We start from the raw sequence: 19,742 nt of genomic DNA, 5'->3' as shown, positions 1-19,742 counted from the left end.
GGTGGTAGCCAGTGATACCTTCCTTTGCCACATACAGGCGATATAGCCATTGTTCAAATAACTTTGAACTTCCAACTGTATCTCTAGGAACATTTAGTGCCTTTGCTATCTTTTTATATCCCTTTTCTTTTTCATGCAAGACAATTATCTCTTTAACTACACTGCTCAAAAAAATTAAGGGAACACCTAATCATCACAGTATAACTCAAAGTCATTTAAACTTCAAGGATATCAATCTGCCCAGTTAGGAAGCATAAGCGATTGTGAATCAAGTTCACCTGCTTTGGTGCAAATGAAAGTGACAACAGGTGCACTGGAGAGGCAACAGCAAGACAACCCCAAAAAAGTGAACGGTTTTGCATGTGGTGGCCACAGACAATTACTTAGACAACTGATTCTTCTCTAGTTTTGCATTTTGCTAGTGTCCTTGTCACTACTGGTAGCATGAGGTGGTACCTGCAGCTTTTTTAGGTTGCACAGGTAGTCCAGCTCCTCCAGGATGGCACATCCATATGTGCTGTTGCAAGAAGGTTTTCTGTGTCTCCCAGCACAGTCTCAAGAGCATGGAGGAGATACCAGGACACAGGCCGTTACACGAGGAGAGCAGGACAGAGCCATAGAAGGACATCAACCCAGCAGCATCATCCAGCATGACCGGTTTGGTGGTGGGTCAGTGATGGTCTGGGGAGGCATATCCTTGGAGGGTCGAACAAATCTTCACGTGATAGCCAATGATACCCTGAATGCTGTTAGCACTGATGGTCTGTAACGCGTTACTTAGTAACGCGTTACTCTAATCTGACCAAATTTTTCAGTAACGAGTAATCTAACTATTTCCAATCCAGTAATCAGATTAAAGTTACTTATCCAAGTTACTGTGCGTTACTATTTTTGTCATTTTCCTTAGTGAAAAGATATTTTTGCTTTCTTCTTGGCAGGGGTGGAGCCAGGGGGTGGCCAGTGGTTGCCATGGCCACCATAAAGTAATTTTGTTGGAAAACAATTTAATAGCAGGTAAATAACACTTCTATTTAAAAGAAAATCTTCCGTTTTAAGAAGCTCCAGCATTGTAGAAGGCTATTAAAAGTAAAGTCAATTTTCAATGCTGATTTAGCGTAATAGTGTTGGTCAGTCTGTATCATATTCTTGAAAGAAAATTAAAATTTGTTTTCCATGCATTCACACTAGCATGTTCTGGGATTCAATTGAGTCTCATCAGTACACACAAGTTGGCAGCCAAATGATAAAGTATTGCAAAGGAATATCTTTGAAATATTCCGCATTATATAACTAATAAAGTAACTTGTAATCTAACTTAGTTACTTTTAAAATCAAGTAATCCATAAAGTAACTAAGTTACTTTTTAAAGGAGTAATCAGTAATCAGTAATCAGATTACTTTTTCAAGGTAACTATGCCATCACTGGCTGTTAGGTACTGAGATGATTTAAGTGTTCCTTTTTTTGAGCAGTGTATTTGGATAACTCTCATGACTCTCAAATTTCTGGTAATGCACCCGATGAAACCAATGAAGCCCTTGATTAGTTGCATCAAGAGTGCTTAAGACAACACCTGATGTGCAAATATGTGCTCTTATTGGGAATTCTATCTAGGGGGTTGAATTATTCTATTATTGTACAGCTGTACTCATTATAAATGGCATTTTGTGTTGAATTTGAAGAAACCATTTGCTATATTAGTTTTGTTGAGATGTTTAAATTGTTCTTGTTTTATTGGTTTAACAGTGAAAAGTTTGTAAACTTTGCTAATAAACTTAATTTGCAGGGTGAATAATTCTGACTGCAACTGTATACACATGCCTTATTGAAAATAAGTGATGAATTTATCACAACCTTAAAAATATCGACAAACATTGATGTATTTTTAAATACATTAAAGGCATGCATAAGAAGTAAAGCTGTAGTTCATTAGGCCTTTCAGATGCAAACGTACCATCAGACTCTGCAACAATAATGGCAAAGAATCGAACAGCCCCATTGGTGTCGCTGAACCAGCTGCAGTTAAACTTGAAGAAAATGGTGGACTGGGTGATGTGGGAAACCTTCTCATTAACACGCACCATGGGGGGCGGGACTGGCGGGTCTGCAAACATGATGAACTAATATAAAGACTGTACCACATTACAGTTGTTAAGCATACTTAAAGTAAATATACCACTAAGGTCAGAAAGACCTTGTTTTAGGTTGTAATATCTTTAATGGTTAAATGATCACCTTGAGTTACTATAGTGATACATGAGCTATTAGATTATTGTACTATTATTATTGTTTTAATGAATATAGTTTATATAGTTTTTTAAAATTTATATTTTATGTGTTCTTTCTCCCAATTTAGCGTATTAAATTTGTCTTCTGCTGCTGGGAATCCCCTATATATATAAAAGTATATACAGTATATATATATAGTATAAAAGTATATATACAGTATATATACAGTATATATACATATATATATATATATATATATATATACTGTATATATATATATATATATATATATATATATATATATATATATATATATATATATATATACAGTGTATCACAAAAGTGAGTACACCCCTCACATTTCTGCAAATATTTCATTATATCTTTTCATGGGACAACACTATAGACATGAAACTTGGATATAACTTAGAGTAGTCAGTGTACAGCTTGTATAGCAGTGTAGATTTACTGTCTTCTGAAAATAACTCAACACACAGCCATTAATGTCTAAATAGCTGGCAACATAAGTGAGTACACCCCACAGTGAACATGTCCAAATTGTGCCCAAATGTGTCGTTGTCCCTGCCTGGTGTCATGTGGCAAGGTCCCAGGTGTAAATGGGGAGCAGGGCTGTTAAATTTGGTGTTTTGGGTACAATTCTCTCATACTGGCCACTGGATATTCAACATGGCACCTCATGGCAAAGAACTCTCTGAGGATGTGAGAAATAGAATTGTTGCTCTCCACAAAGATGGCCTAGACTATAAGAAGATTGCTAACACCCTGAAACTGAGCTACAGCATGGTGGCCAAGGTCATACAGCAGTTTTCCAGGACAGGTTCCACTCGGAACAGGCTTCGCCAGGGTCGACCAAAGAAGTTGAGTCTACGTGTTCGGCGTCATATCCAGAGGTTGGCTTTAAAAAATAGACACATGAGTGCTGCCAGCATTGCTGCAGAGGTTGAAGACGTGGGAGGTCAGCCTGTCAGTGCTCAGACCATACACCGCACACTGCATCAACTCAGTCTGCATGGTCGTCATCCCAGAAGGAAGCTGACGCACAAGAAAGCCAGCAAACAGTTTGCTGAAAACAAGCAGTCCAAGAACATGGATTACTGGAATGCCCTGTGGTCTGACGAGACCAAGATAAACTTGTTTGGCTCAGATGGTGTCCAGCATGTGTGGCGGCGCCCTGGTGAGAAGTACCAAGACAACTGTATCTTGCCTACAGTCAAGCATGGTGGTGGTAGCATCATGGTCTTGGGCTGCATGAGTGTTGCTGGCACTGGAGCTGCAGTTCATTGAGGGAAACATGAATTCCAACATGTACTGTGACATTCTGAAACAGATCATGATCCCCTCCCTTCGAAAACTGGGCCTCATGGCAGTTTTCCAACAGGATAACGACCCCAAACACAACCTCTAAGATGACAACTGCCTTGCTGAGGAAGCTGAAGGTAAAGGTGATGGACTAAACCCAATTGAGCACCTGTGGCGCATCCTCAAGTGGAAGGTGGAGGAGTTCAAGGTGTCTAACATCCACCAGCTCCGTGATGTCATCATGGAGGAGTGGAAGAGGATTCCAGTAGCAACCTGTGCAGCTCTGGTGAATTCCATGCCCAGGAGGGTTAAGGCAGTGCTGGATAATAATGGTGGTCACACAAAATATTGACACTTTGGGCACAGTTTGGACATGTTCACTGTGGGGTGTACTCACTTATGTTGCCAGCCATTTAGACATTAATGGCTGTGTGTTGAGTTATTTTCAGAAGACAGTAAATCTACACTGCTATACAAGCTGTACACTGACTACTCTAAGTTAGATCCAAGTTTTATTTCTATAGTGTTGTCCCATGAAAAGATATAATAAAATATTGGCAGAAATGTGAGGGGTGTACTCACTTTTGTGATACACTGTATATATATACAGTGTATCACAAAAGTGAGTACACCCCTCACATTTCTGCAGATATTTAAGTATATCTTTTCATGGGACAACACTGACAAAATGACACTTTGACACAATGAAAAGTAGTCTGTGTGCAGCTTATATAACAGTGTAAATTTATTCTTCCCTCAAAATAACTCAATATACAGCCATTAATGTCTAAACCACCGGCAACAAAAGTGAGTACACCCCTAAGAGACTACACCCCTAAATGTCCAAATTGAGCACTGCTTGTCATTTTCCCTTGTCATGTGATTTGTTAGTGTTACTAGGTCTCAGGTGTGCATAGGGAGCAGGTGTGTTCAATTTAGTAGTACAGCTCTCACACTCTCTCATACTGGTCACTGAAAGTTCCAACATGGCACCTCATGGCAAAGAACTCTCTGAGGATCTTAAAAGACGAATTGTTGCGCTACATGAAGATGGCCAAGGCTACAAGAAGATTGCCAACACCCTGAAACTGAGCTGCAGCACAGTGGCCAAGATCATCCAGCATTTTAAAAGAGCAGGGTCCACTCAGAACAGACCTCGCGTTGGTCGTCCAAAGAAGCTGAGTGCACGTGCTCAGCGTCACATCCAACTGCTGTCTTTGAAAGATAGGCGCAGGAGTGCTGTCAGCATTGCTGCAGAGATTGAAAAGGTGGGGGGTCAGCCTGTCAGTGCTCAGACCATACGCCGCACACTACATCAAATTGGTCTGCATGGCTGTCACCCCAGAAGGAAGCCTCTTCTGAAGTCTCTACACAAGAAAGCCCGCAAACAGTTTGCTGAAGACATGTCAACAAAGGACATGGATTACTGGAACCATGTCCTATGGTCTGATGAGACCAAGATTAATTAGTTTGGTTCAGATGGTCTCAAGCATGTGTGGTGGCAATCAGGTGAGGAGTACAAAGATAAGTGTGTTATGCCTACAGTCAAGCATGGTGGTGGGAATGCCATGGTCTGGGGCTGCATGAGTGCAGCAGGTGTTGGGGAGTTACATTTCATTGAGGGACACATGAACTCCAATATGTACTGTGAAATACTGAAGCAGAGCATGATCCCCTCCCTCCGGAAACTGGGTCGCAGGGCAGTGTTCCAGCATGATAATGACCCCAAACACACCTCTAAGACGACCACTGCTTTATTGAAGAGGCTGAGGGTAAAGGTGATGGACTGGCCAAGCATGTCTCCAGACCTAAACCCAATAGAACATCTTTGGGGCATCCTCAAGCGAAAGGTGGAGGAGCGCAAAGTCTCGAATATCCGCCAGCTCCGTGATGTCGTCATGGAGGAGTGGAAAAGCATTCCAGTGGCAACCTGTGAAGCTCTGGTAAACTCCATGCCCAGGAGAGTTAAGGCAGTTCTGGGAAATAATGGTGGCCACACAAAATATTGACACTTCAGGAACTTTCACTAAGGGGTGTACTCACTTTTGTTGCCGGTGGTTTAGACATTAATGGCTGTATATTGAGTTATTTTGAGGGAAGAATAAATTTACACTGTTATATAAGCTGCACACAGACTACTTTTCATTGTGTCAAAGTGTCATTTTGTCAGTGTTGTCCCATGAAAAGATATACTTAAATATCTGCAGAAATGTGAGGGGTGTACTCACTTTTGTGATACACTGTATATATACTGTATATATATATATATATATATATATATATATATATATATATATATATATATATATATATATATATATATATACCCTTTTCCACCCATGCTTTCCGACTGTGCTTGGTTCCACTAGGACCCTGTAGGACTAGAACTGTTTATCCCTTCCCTAGATAAGATGCAGAGCCTGGGGTTTCGTGATCATACATATTCGTGGAGGTTGTTGTTCTGCCTATCACATACAATCACTCAGGTTTGTCGATGGTGGCAGAGGTGGGCACTGATGTCCCAAGTGAGCCCTCATGGCTGTGGTATGTTCTGGTTCTCCCATTTTTATGCTGTAATAATTTAAGATGCCAGAGTCCTATACTATACTTTCCACAATTGACTTACAGTTAATAATGGTTTTGTTTATATCAAATTTTAACTTCTGATTTGTTTGTATTTTTGAATCTGGTTTTTAAGGTTTTATCCTTGTAATATTAGGGAGTTTTATCTTGCCAATTGTGCCCTTGCCCTTGTAACTTGCCCTGCAAAGTTGCTTTGAAACAATGTCCATTATAAACAGCGCTACACAGATAAATAAATAAATAATAAATAGCCAACTTGTGTAAGGGTCGGAGACTTGGTATTGTATATTCTCTTGTATGCTGTAGAAGAATATTTTTTTAGTATGACTTGGACTTTTTCTTGTTCTTTTTTTTTGTTTCATGGTTTGTTTGGTTTATACTGCTCTTTTTATACTGACTCCTTCCTGTGTTTTGGACCTTATCTTTTTACCATAACATTTTTAGTCTTTGGTGTTTTAATAATAATACAAATTGATCTTTATCCCCAATTAATATGTATTTGTGTGTGACTGCAACTTTTTTGTTTGTTAACTTCTAACATGCAAGGTTCAACTTACGGTCGATCATGGTGACTACACTATCCTGGACAGCTGTGCCTTTCTTATCTCCAGAGATCACTGTGACAGAGACTGTGTAGTTCCTGAAAGGCTCCAGCTTGTCGAAGTGTTGAAACAGGGCATCTGCACTCAGTGTGTATTTGTACACAGGATCTTTAACTCCTTGCTTTCTGCATTCTAGCAAATAAGCATTGTAATCCGATGCTGGTGGCTTCCAGGAGCAGGAGAGAGAAGTGGGGCTAAGAGGATGACAGTGGATGCTTTGAACCTCTGCTGGAGCTGAGGGGGGAAAAAGTGTGTTTTATTTGTTAAAGGTCTGGTAAGGTTACTACAGATGTGCAGAACTGTCAAAATATTTAATTCAGTATGAATTTATGGATAGTAAATTTTGTAAAAGTTCCACATATTGAGACAAACTTTATTTTGTCTTTCATCGGAAGTCTAAGTCTAAAACCAAAAGCCCCACACCTGCCAGATCTTAATGTACAAACAAACTCAATTGCAGGATACCTAACCAAGGTAGAACAATACTGTGAACAATACTGTGGTTTATATATATACACTGTATATATATACGTATATATATATATATACATATGAAGTGGATTTATGAACTAGTTATCCTCTGTTGTCCGCATTGTGGATCTACATCAGTGGATCTACATCAGTGGATCTACATCAGTGGATCTACATCAACCACCGGGTCGTGGACCGGTACCGGTCAGTGGGTCATTTATTGCCTGGCTGCGCAGAAAGAATAAATAATTAGCGATAGCTACAAAAGCACTTACATTTCTGAAACTCTTCGGGTGTTACTGTCTCCTATCACCACTAGGTGGGAGTAGCGTCTCATTGCAGCAAAAACAGCTTAGAATTCACACTGACTTTCCATTCCATAGTTATTCTATTTTAAATCCTCCTTCCCCTGCCGGTCCATGAAATTATATCTTATATGAAACCGGTCCATGGTGATAAAAAGGTTGGGGACCGCTGATCTACATGATCAGGCATCTTACAGTAATTAGGAACTAACTTAGGATTATCTTACATATTTGGTGAACAACTGAACTTGTAGTTGAATGCAGGCTTACCTATCCTGATGGTGTGGTAGACAGGTGAGCTGTGGGTCACAGGCCCTGGTGCTCCTCCACTCACACTGACCAGGCTGATGTTGTATGCTCTGCCTGGGTAAAGTCCAGTCAAGATTCGTCTTGTCGGATTTGGTTTGGACACAAGCAGTGCATCTCTTGGCAGCCACTTAACTTCAAAGTCATCATAATCTCCTTTGGCTGGAGTGTGCCAGATCACCTCCACTGTGCCAAGGGGGCCGACGTCTTTAAGGGACAGAGACAATGGTGGTTCGGGAACTAAAGAGAGACAGAGAAAAGTTACTGGGTAGTCCAAAGTAAGTGAAATTAAATTTTACCTGTCTCTGGGGTAGTCAATACCTGTGTACAGTAATGGTTCAGAAATGCAAAAGAATCAAATGTTTATTTCTTTACTCACATATTTTATTACAATTTACATTTTTAAATGTATTATTAAAAGTATTTTTTTATTTGACAGTTACATATTACTAAAATAAAAGTAACTTTTTGAAAAATCACAGATAATTCTGCTACTTTTGTCAATAAAGATTTTTTATGGTTAGTTTTGGTAAAATTGTCATCTTAAAGCTGTTAAAACATATATTCTATTTATATGTATTCTATTCTATTTATTCTATATCTGTCTATTATGATTATAGCCTATACTGTATACATTCGTCTATTATGTTCATAGCACCTTAATCTGTAGGTTCATGGCACCTTAATCTGTATATTATGTCTATAGCACTCCCATCTATATATCATATTTATAGTACTTGTTTATACCACTGCCTGTATCCTGTAAATAATGTTTGTTTGTTTGTTTATTAGGATTTTAACATCATGTTTTACACTTTGGTAACATTCATAACAGGAACGGTAGTTACTCATTATCAGAATACTTTATTAATCCCAGAGGGAAATTGCAGTTTTTACAGTAGCACCCAATTATGTAAAAATAATAAACACTCAACTAGCTTGAAACAAAGAAAAAAGAAGAAAAAATTAAAGTTAAAGTTAAAAAGTTATATACACACAATTAAATAATTAAAATGCTTACGTTATTATTATTGCAGATGTGAAAACTGAATATTGTACATATGAAAAACTGAATATTGTACATATGAAAACTGAATGTTGCACATATGAAAAACTGAATATTGTACATATGAAAACTGAATGTTGCACATATGAAAAACTGAATATTGTACATATGAAAACTGAATGTTGCACATATGAAAAACTGAATATTGTACATATGAAAACTGAATATTGCACATATTAATACTGAATATTGCACAGATAAACCATAGTGTCACACATTAAGGGAGGAATTATAGAGCTTGATGGCCACAGGTAGAAAAGACTTCCTGTGGCGCTCTGTGGTGCATTTTGGTATGATGAGTCTTGCACTGAATGTGCTCCTTTGTCTCATCACCGTGTCATAAAGTGGGTGGGAGCCATTGTTCATAATAGCCTGCAGCTTAGACAGCGTCCTCCTCTCCGATACTGCTGTCAGAGAGTCCAGCTCCACACCAACAACATCACCGGCCTTGCGGATCAATTTGTTGAGTCTGTTGGCATCTGCCACCCTCAGCCTGCTTCCCCAGCATGCAACAGCATAGAGGATAGCACTCGCTACCACAGACTCATAGAAGATCTTGAGCATAGTCCGGCAGATGTTGAAGGACCTCAGGCACCTCAAAAAATAGAGCCGACTTTGGCCCTTCGTGTAGAGGGCATCAGTGTTCTTAGCCCAGTCCAGTTTATTGTCAATGTGCACTCCCAAGTATTTGTAGTCCTCCACAATGTCCACACTGACCCCCCTGATGGACACAGGGGTCACCGGTGCCTTGTCCCTCCTCAGGTCCACCACCAGTTCCTTTGTCTTTGTCACATTGAGCTGCAGGTGGTTCAGCTCGCACCATGTGACAAAGTCCTTCACCTTTGCCCTGTACTCATCCTCATCACCCCTTCTGATACATCCAACTATTGCAGAGTCATCAGAAAACTTCTGTAGATGACAGTTCTCTGTGCAGTAGCTGAAGTCCGTGGTGTAGAGGGTAAAGAGGAAGGGAGAGAGTACCGTTCCCTGTGGAGCTCCAGTGTTGCTGATCACTCTATCCGACACACAGTGCTGCAGGCGTACATACTGTGGTCTGCCAGTTAGGTAGTCAACAATCCAGGACACGAGGGGGGCGTCTACTTGCATCACTGTCAGAGAAAGACGGGACACGAACCCAGGTCGTCTGGGTACAAGCCGGTCGCGTTCACCGCTGCACTAAGCAGGCGTTTTACACAAGGTTCATCAGTTTACACAAGGTTATATCGAACACAGTCATGGACAATTTTATATTTCCAGTTCACCTCACTTGCATGTCTTTGGACTGTGGGAGGAAACCGGAGCACCCGGAGGAAACCCACGCAGACACGGGGAGAACATGCAAACTCCACACAGAAAGGACCCGGACCGCCCACCAGGGGATTGAAACAGGACCTTCTTGCTGTGAGGCGAAAATAATGTATATCGTAGATACTGTACATCCTGCACTTGCTGCTTATTGCACTTCTGGTTAGATGCTAAACTGCATTTCGTTGCCTTGTACGTGTGTAATGCCGATAAAGTTGAATCTAATCTGATCTATTTCTAATTTATTTAGTTAAATCACATGACATATTTCAATAAACAGTTTATACTTTTAATAAATTTTGTCAGTTTGAAATATAAAATTGTGAAAATATATTGGGGAAAAAAATGTTAGGTTATACTGACCTGTGCGTCCTACTTTTGTGGCAATGTTCGTAAGATCTTCACTCCAGCTGAGCACCTTAGCAGTATATAATCGACCTGGCTGTAGATTATGAAAGATTGCTTGAGTTTCATCAGGACCTAGTCTCTGCTCTGGCTGCCCGGAGCCTCCCAGAAAGATGACGTATCCACTTAGACCACCAGGAGCACGCCTCCAGCTCAACAGGAGACTGTCCATATGTCCTTCATGGTTAACCTGCAAGTCCCTGACTGGAGCAGGAACTAAGAGAAATAAGAAAAATACACAGTAAAATGTATTTCTCCCATAATGTAAGTAATTTAGAATTTCTTTGTATTTGGTCTCTCCATATTTATAATAGTTGAAAATATAGTGTTCTGCAGCCAGCATACATAACAATACAGTACAATGCAAAACAACAAAAATACATAGTTAAAAAAAGAATAAACTAAACTAAATGATGATGGGTGATGGATAAATGTAGCATAGTGACAGTTGGGCAATGTAAAATAAACTGTACGAAACTGTACAATAAACAAAGAAGTTTAGCTCTAAGTAATGATCATGAGATTGGAAGATGGCATTGCACAGCCTAATGGCTACAAGGATCTTCGAAAACAATAAGAAACATTGTGAAATATTCTAAGAATTTCTAAAACTTATGCTGATTATGTAACTTTTAATAATAATAAAAAATATTGGTAGTAAATTTAGGAAGAATGTTAAAGCATTGAGCATAGTCCTTCATATTGCTGTGGATAAAATATAGCCCATAGTTCCCTGCAGAGCTGATTTAAAGCAGACACCATGCATATTTAAGAAGCATGATTAAGACGCAGTCAGAAAGGTGACAATTACTTTTTTCAGAGCACTGTATATGCAATCAGGTTTGACAAAACCTTCTGGTGCCCATAAGAAAAAGGTGTCTCACCTGTATGTGCCCACAAAAAGGTGTCGCTGCTCATTCCTCTGCTCTTGCTAATCACCACCAGCTTATAACGTGTTCCTGGTAGCAGGTGAGGGAAAGTGCAGCGTTGTTCTCCTGCCCCCACCCTTCTGTGATCCTGAAGAGTGTTATCCTCACTGTATAGATGAAGGTTATAGTAATCCACCCAGCCTTTAGATGCGTTCCAGCCAAAAGCAAGCTCACCTGTTTTGTTGGAAAGCAAATGAAGGTCTTGCACAGCATCTGGACCTGCACAAAACAATGAATTCCCCGTAAGCATGTATACATTAACTGTACAGCTAATGCAATGGACCTGTGTTTACTAAAACTCTTGTATTTTATCTTGCATACAAATATATCCTATGTCATACATGTAAATGGATGGGATAAATAAAACATACAGGTTCTTAAAGCAGTAAGGCATGCTACTTGCGTATTATTTGCTTTAGCTTAATAAAATATGGAATAAAGCAGGAATGTGTAACAGTCCCTCCCAGGGCATCACACTCTTACCCACTGACTCCCACCTAGAACCAATTTAGAGCAGTCAATACACCATTTTTGGAGAAAAACATTGCACCTACATCACTTTTTTGATTCCCTTTTAGACATAATATACTTTAAAAAGTTAATTTAGATAACATGGTAAAAAACTTTAAAAGAAATATCAATGACCTATTAGTCCAGAGCAAAACACTTGGCACAAGGCAGTTGTACACCCTGGACTTGGCATTGGTCAGTTGCAGAGCATCAGATTCTTACTCAGTAATGACAGTAGCTAATCCTTTTTGCATGTCTTCAAGGACTCTGAGTTGCAAAACAATTGAATACATTTATAATTTGCTTAATCTAGCAGCATGTGGATGCATTGTGGGAATATTTATAGATGCACACAGACAATGTGCGGAATTAACAAATTCATCTCCATTTCATTTTCTTAAACATGTTTTTACATAAACATAACATTAGGTGTTTTAAAAATAATGTTTAGAAATTTTGAGTATATTACGTGTCTGTCCTTTTGCTGTGACCTCCTTGCTGTGTGTAGAGTTGCTGAGAGTTTTGAGATAGACAGTGTATTCTTTTCCTGGGATCAAACCCTCAAACAGGTAAAATTTGGTCTCTGCAGGCACTGTGGCATTGGCTACTGTGGCTTCATCCTCATCCAACAGCTGCACACTGTAGCCATCATACACACCAACTGCTGCCTCCCAGCTGACTGTAAGGCTGTCTGTGGTATGCTCACTGTCTACCTGAAGACTTTTGACTGGTGAAGGAACTAGAGAACAAACAGACATAGTCAATACAAATTATCAATATTTTTATTACAACAATAACAATATAAGGACTACTACATAAAAGAAACTCTGGGTTTAAAGACAGCAGTTCATATGCATATTTAGAATATACAGTGTATAATGTATAAGTAGAACAAAAGTCATCCTCACAGACGTACAAAAACTGCCCACAAAAAAGAACTACCAAATGATTCCCCTAGTAATATAAATGTGCATTTTTTCAAACGTAATGACAATTTGGAACACAAATGGAACATTTTTAGTTTATTTAAATAAGATACTTTCCTTTTTAATAAAGACAGTTTCTATCATAAATAGTGTATTTAATAGTGGTTTGTTTTAAATGGGTAAGCAAATAGAACAGAGATTCGATTATGTCCTATTCAAGACATAAAAATGTAGTCAACTACAAAGTTGATTCTACTCAAAACTAATTTGGCTGGACTGGACTAATTGGCTGGATTAAACCTCGAGTACATTCTTGCTTGCCTATTGATAAAATAGTAAGAAAATCAATTCATGATCTGAGGTACATGTACTATACTGGCACACTTAAAATATTGCTTGATTAGATAGAGTGGTACCTTGTAACTCAACGTCCCCTTAACTCAAAATCTTTGAAACTCAACGCCCTTCGTCGAGAAATCTGTACCCTTAAACTCAACGTTTACCTTAAACTCAACATGTTCAGCTTTTTTAAAACTTGATTTATTTAATTTTAAATTAACAATAAACAACCACTTTGTTCGGCGCTTGGTTTGAGCAGTGCAGTAAAGCGTCATCAAAGTGCACATATGAGACGAATTTGCATTTGTGTGAAAAAAATACCTTGAAATGCCTTTTAAACTCAATGTCACTCCCAGAACCAACTGATGTTGAGTTTCAAAGTACCACTGTACTTGCACTAAAATATTTAATATCAGCTTTGCTTTAATGGTTTGTTTCTATTTTGTACAATACAAGTTGCAGAGCTATACAAGCTGTAATTCTTTTTTTTGCGTGATTATGCTACTTTGTTCTGTTTTTTATTGTTTATTTTAGCCCTTATCTTATTTATTTGTGCTGCACAAGATGCTAATTATGATCGGCATATGTTACTACATAAAATTACTCAAAATGATACAACTATCCCACTGTTATTTACAGCTGTAGCATGCTTGATTTAGATATCTGCTCTGTTGCTAACAGGTTGTACTCTACTTTTTTAAAAGAGAAAAATTACACAAAAGCATTTTTTAAACAACTAGTGGAGAGAAAGTTGTTTGTTTAGGTTGGTATGAAGCATGCTGTAGGTTTCAAATCAAACTTTCTCTTGCTTAGCAGTACAATGGCCCACAATGCTAAGTGTATGATGAGCAGTTTTCATGCTTGTTAACTGTTAACTGCACAGAATATATCTTACGTGTTCGTCCACTGATGGTTTTATTGTTGGTAAGTGTTCCTGCCACTGTCTGTACAGTAACTGTGTAAAGCTGACCAGGCACAAGTCCTTCAAAGTCTGTCTTGTTGTCTTGCTTTGGGACACGTCGTATCAGCTCAGTTTGCATATTCTGGAGCAGAAAGACTGTATAGAAGTCCATGTCTCCTCCTCCGGAACTCCATGAGGCTCTTAGACTGCCAGTAAGGGTCCCAGGGATGAGCTGAAGATTTGTAACCTGGCTGGGGTCTGTAGAACAGGATGAAAAAATACGAGGCTTTATGATCTTCATTTGGACACCCTTTATGCTCTTGATAAGTTTGACTAATTAAAACAACAACAATCAGTTTAAGGTCACATTATGCAGTACTGTCTACACACTGTTGCATAGGTACATTTTGTGCATCAGCAGGATTACAGGGGTTGCCACAGAGGATCACTCATCTGCATATTTGATTTGGCACAGTTTTTACACTGGATCCCCTTTCTGACACAACCTTCCTACTGGGACCATCACTAAGGGTCGTTGATATGTGAGACCCCCCCTCCGGTGGCTAGGTTAAGATAACAGTATACACCATCTGTACTGTATAGCCCAGCCTGGGGTTTGAACCCCGGGAACTTAGTCACTGCTGTTACCAGCACAGCAGTGTGGCTCTTACCATTACGCAATATAAGCTCACACATAACACCACACTGAATATTATGTTCAATTCGTTTCACACCAGTTTTGTTGCTACCAATTTGGCATCCATCTTTATTATGTTAAGTATGATTTGACACACATTAACTACCTTTTTTGCAATTTCCCCCCCAATTTTCTCCCTAATCTAGTGGTATCCAATTACCCTGATTGCATTACGCTTCCTCTGTAGCGGTACTACCCTGCTGACTGAGGAGTGCCACAACTGACACCCCCCCCCCTCCGACACGTGTGCAGTACCAACTGCATCTTTTCACCTGCACGAGGCGAGCTCATATGTGGATCAGCTTTGTGTACGGAGAGCCACACCCTGTCCACAATATTCCTCGACTCTGCGCAGGTGCCACCAATCAGTCAGCAGAGGTCGTATCTGCATATGTTATGAGGAACCCTGGTCCGGCTTTCCCACCCTGTGTGAACAACAGCCAGTTGTTGTTCATGTAGCCACCCAGCCTTTATGCTATTCTGAGACACATTTGTCTCTATGAAGTGTTATTAAAATGTAATGCAAATGCAAATGTTAGGCTCACTTTTCTGCCATGATCTCACTGAACATGAGTTGTGTTTTGTAGGAAAATAATTTAAAATACATTAAAGGTTTGCACAGGCTGTTGCTGACAGGCACATAATCCATGGGCTAAATAAACGCAAGAATTAAGCAGCAGCCATCTGGCTTATATGTTTACATAGTTGAAAGTGTACTAATACCTTTACAATGTAATTGTGTAAAGCCCATGCAGTAAATCATTTTAGATTTATCTTACGAATATTCATATAGTCATTATGTATAACTATAGTATATTTATAAATTGCAATAACGTGTACTTTATCACTCATAGTGCAAAGTCGACTGTACACTGTTCACACTTAAAATTACATATAATGTGTGAAACATTCGTGCAACAATGATGCAGATAAGTAGCAATAATTTGCAATTTAGGACCTTCTCAGTACAAAACATATTAAAATCGTTCTTACTTGTGCGGCCGTCAATGACCTGAGCCTTTACGTAGGACCCACTGATAGTGGATACCACTATTTTGTAGAGAAAGCCCGGTTCCAGCGGAGTAAAGCAATGCTCTTGTGCTGTGTTGTTTACTTGCTTGGGTGAGAAAACTGGTGTGTCATTATAAAGAATCTGGAGCTCATAGTGATCCACATCACCCGGTGCAGGGTTCCAGGACACACACAAACTAGTGGTGTCTGCTTTAGTCACAGTCAAGGTGCGCACTGCTGCGGGAACTGCATGACAAACATTAATACGTCAATTTACAAGATTATATGTCAAGACACAACATTAGAATCAATTCTGTCTCTCACTGTCTTTAAAAGACGATTAAAAACCCACCTCTTTACTAAGCACTTAAGCTGAGACATGTACTTACTAATGCTCTTATTTATTATTTATTTAAAAAAGGCTTTGTTTTAACAGCAGAATTGTATTCTTGGACTGTTGTCTACTTAAACTAGAGTAAGTAATGTTTACTATGGAAGCACTTCTGTAAGTTGCTCTGGATAAAAGCGTCTGCTAAATGCCAAAAATGTAAATGTTAAACAATTAAATCATTACTGGAAAAATGTGTTTTAAATTACAAATACAATATATACAATATGTATTTGTATCACAAATCTGCACAGGCAAGATATGTTTGACTAACTGCCAATTAAAAGCATGTACCTTTCATATAGTGTCAACAATAAGCACTATGATGTTTCAAAGCAATGTGGGGTGCTAATAAGGTCAAACAGTGGGTGTCTAAACTGCAGGTTCGATTTTTCTTTTTATTATTTAATGTTTCAAAATAAACAGTGGATGGTATTTTAAGCTCACTGACAGTAATAAACAGTTTACTGTAACGCAGGCAGGTAGAGACATGAGAATGGAACTGACCAGCAGGGGGTGTCTGTACCCAATAAGCTGGAGGAGCAAAGAGTGCTTTGTGAGGGGGATAAAAAGAAAAGAGGTCACCCGCTAGGTAGGGAAAAATGTCATACTACAAGGTGTGTAAAAATGGACTTGCTAAAGTCCAAATGTCATAGTGGGCCAGGCCACTGCACAGTGAGGGGGTGCTCCGATATCCACTAGCTCAGGGGTGTCAAACTCATTTTCACTGAGGGCCACATCTGCATTATGGTGGCCCTCAAAGTGCCGATTGTAACGTATCCTGCTGTAATTGCAGTCTGCCTTTTAAGTCTTGGACAATTTGTTGTTTTTCCTGTAGGGTACATTATGTGTTTGGTGTCAAAATGCCAAATTTATACTGTACATTTCTAATGTATATCTACCTCAGCTAAACGCTGATGTGGAAACACTGCCATCTAGTGGTGGGATGTGGTCACTTTGCGGGTTACAAAATCAGCATGCATTGTGGGAGATGCAGTTTATGTACGATTTTACAGTGTATTTTAAGATGATCATTTGTCTTTTAAGCTCTCGCAGGCCACATAAAACCGGACCTGTCGACACATGTCGACCAGCTACTCGATCCGTCAGTCACCTGACACACATCTTAAATTCTAAATGCTTCTCTCCCAGTGCTAAACTACAAAAAGGCAAGAAACAATGCCTTATGGAAGAGAAAGTCAATACAGCGACTTAATTTTGGGAATCAACTCAAGGAAATGATTTAGTTCCAAAAGCAATGGCTTTCGTAAAGTGGAAGCGAGCATAAACAAACAATCCTTTAGAAGCGTTGGAGGGTAAAGACATCTCGTGTTAGAACAAGCCAGGGAGAACCAAACACCGACTGAGATGAAAATCGACCTGTTACACTTTACAGTACAGTTGCAAAACAAAAAAAATACAGCCTTATAAAGTCTCACATAATTAAATAGCAACCACTATTATCTATCCACTATTTCAAAACCTTCTATAATATTTTTACATCTGCACAGATGTATGTTGAGAACAAGCCAAATAATGTTTTTAACCCACAATATCTACTACCATTTGTTATGTACAGTGGAGTCCATCTGGTAAAGGTCACAAGGCCCAGCTTATTTTTTTGCCAACAAATATGTGGCAGTGTCACAGAGCCAGATGCACCATGTGATGCAAACACTATTTTCTGCTAAAATTTTAATATTTTATCCATAAAGCCCTGTTAATACCATTATTTTAAAATTATTTTAATAAACACCAGATAAAATATCCAACCGCTAGGTAAGCATTGAATTATATGATGTAAATGTCCTTCCACCTGCATTACTCAAAGATCTGTAAAAGAGTTTTTAAAAGAATGCTCCAACATTCCAAAATTGTATAACAGCAAACAAAGATTATTTGAACATTTTTTTTAACACAAAAGCTGGTTCTGTTTCTTAGCTTATTGAAATAAAAAATATTACACATTACTACAAACCCCATTTACAGAAAAGCTGGGATATTTTGTAAAATGCAACAGGGTCAAAGGAATTAACAAATCAGAGTCTTGTTTTAATGCATTTTTTCATTACAAATTGTCTCGGCTTCTCTGGAAATGTGGTTTGTAGTACTTTGTCCACCCACTCTATACTGTGTACTGACTCTTTTATTACTGCCACAGTCAGAATTACACACTGGTTGTAGGCAGTACCTTAATATGTTAAACATAAAAAAAAAAAAAAAAACATTAATAGACTTCACTCACATGTTCTTCCCTCAGTGGAAATGCTGGACTCATACTCTCCACTCCAGGTACTGACAGTGACTGTGTAGAGACGCCCTGGTACCAGGTCACCAAACACACACTCATTTCGATTCCTGTTCACTGTCTGGTTCTGAAGGAGAGTGTTTTTGTGTAGGATTGCAACTTTGTAATGGTCATAGTCCCCAGCTGCATGGTTCCAATACACCTTCAGAACGTTTTCTTGGGCAGAGTGGATGGCAGTGGGGTTCTGCACTGGAGAAGGCTCTAAAAACATGGGTTGATTGATAATTAAAATAATGACTTGATATGTTTCTGAAATCGTACTTCTTATTGTAGTCTGTGGATCTTGCTCATAGATCTTTCTTAATAATTGCATGATTTGTCTCTTCTGTTTATTTTTTTTTGTAAGTAGATGTTAAAATTTGTTAAGTAATGTGTGAAATTTGGACTTTTTTATTATGAAAGGCCTTACATAGTTTTTCAAATTGTAAAATAAATTAAACTGATTAATTTATGTTTAAAAAAAGTTTCTGCTATTGAGTGTGTTTAAGTTATCTGTGGAGCAAAGCTAGTGTAACTCACGTGTTCTTGCTTGCATTTCAGTGATGTTTTTGTAAATGCCACTGCAGGTGCTGATAGAAATGGTGTACAGTCGTCCAGGCACAAGGCTGCTGAATTCTGAGCTTAATTTGGTTACAGTGAGTGTGTGCACAATCCTTTCACTGTTTTTTAGGATGACCTGGTAACTGTCTATATCTCCTGGTGCAGCTTTCCATGAGACATTGAGAAAGTCTGGGCGCCCATTGTTAGTGACTGTTACTCCCGCAATAGCTGCAGGCACTGAAAGAGAACAAGAAGACTTTAGTTTATCATGACATTTTTAGTATAAAATATTACAGACATGTTAATCTCTGTACCTTAATAAAAATATGCAATACATTTGTTTGCTTGACCTGTTTATTGTGGTCCTATTATTTGCTTCAGAAATACACTACGTATATTGCCAAAAGTATTTACTTGTCTGCCTTTACACACATATGAACTTGAGTGACATCCCATTCTTAATCCATAGGGTTTAATATGATGTTGGCCCACGCTTTGCAGCTATAACAGCTTCAGCTCTTCTGGGAAGGCTTTCCACAAGGTTTAGGAGTGTGTTTATGGGAATTTTTGACCATTCCTCCAGAAGTGCATTTGTGAGGTCAG

General features: G+C 38.9%; 1 protein-coding gene across 1 annotated transcript in view; it reads right to left on the bottom strand.

Moving 5' to 3' along the window:
• ptprb (protein tyrosine phosphatase receptor type b) overlaps positions 1–19,742 on the bottom strand; it is a 63,888-nt gene that overhangs the window by 21,672 nt on the left and 22,474 nt on the right. The window contains exons 8-17 of the mRNA XM_062994664.1: positions 19,119–19,376; positions 18,537–18,800; positions 15,886–16,149; positions 14,190–14,453; positions 12,499–12,768; positions 11,475–11,738; positions 10,549–10,806; positions 7,779–8,054; positions 6,688–6,966; positions 1,953–2,102 (exon numbers count right to left, since the gene is read on the bottom strand). Of these exons, the coding sequence (XP_062850734.1) occupies positions 1,953–2,102; positions 6,688–6,966; positions 7,779–8,054; positions 10,549–10,806; positions 11,475–11,738; positions 12,499–12,768; positions 14,190–14,453; positions 15,886–16,149; positions 18,537–18,800; positions 19,119–19,376 (2,547 nt within the window). The remainder of the gene's footprint in view (positions 1–1,952; positions 2,103–6,687; positions 6,967–7,778; positions 8,055–10,548; positions 10,807–11,474; positions 11,739–12,498; positions 12,769–14,189; positions 14,454–15,885; positions 16,150–18,536; positions 18,801–19,118; positions 19,377–19,742) is intronic.

This window comes from Trichomycterus rosablanca, chromosome 1 (genome assembly GCF_030014385.1).
Source record: "Trichomycterus rosablanca isolate fTriRos1 chromosome 1, fTriRos1.hap1, whole genome shotgun sequence".
Lineage (NCBI taxonomy): Eukaryota > Metazoa > Chordata > Actinopteri > Siluriformes > Trichomycteridae > Trichomycterus > Trichomycterus rosablanca.
Note: the sequence above shows the minus strand (reverse complement) of the source record. Positions and strands in the feature narration are given on the sequence as shown.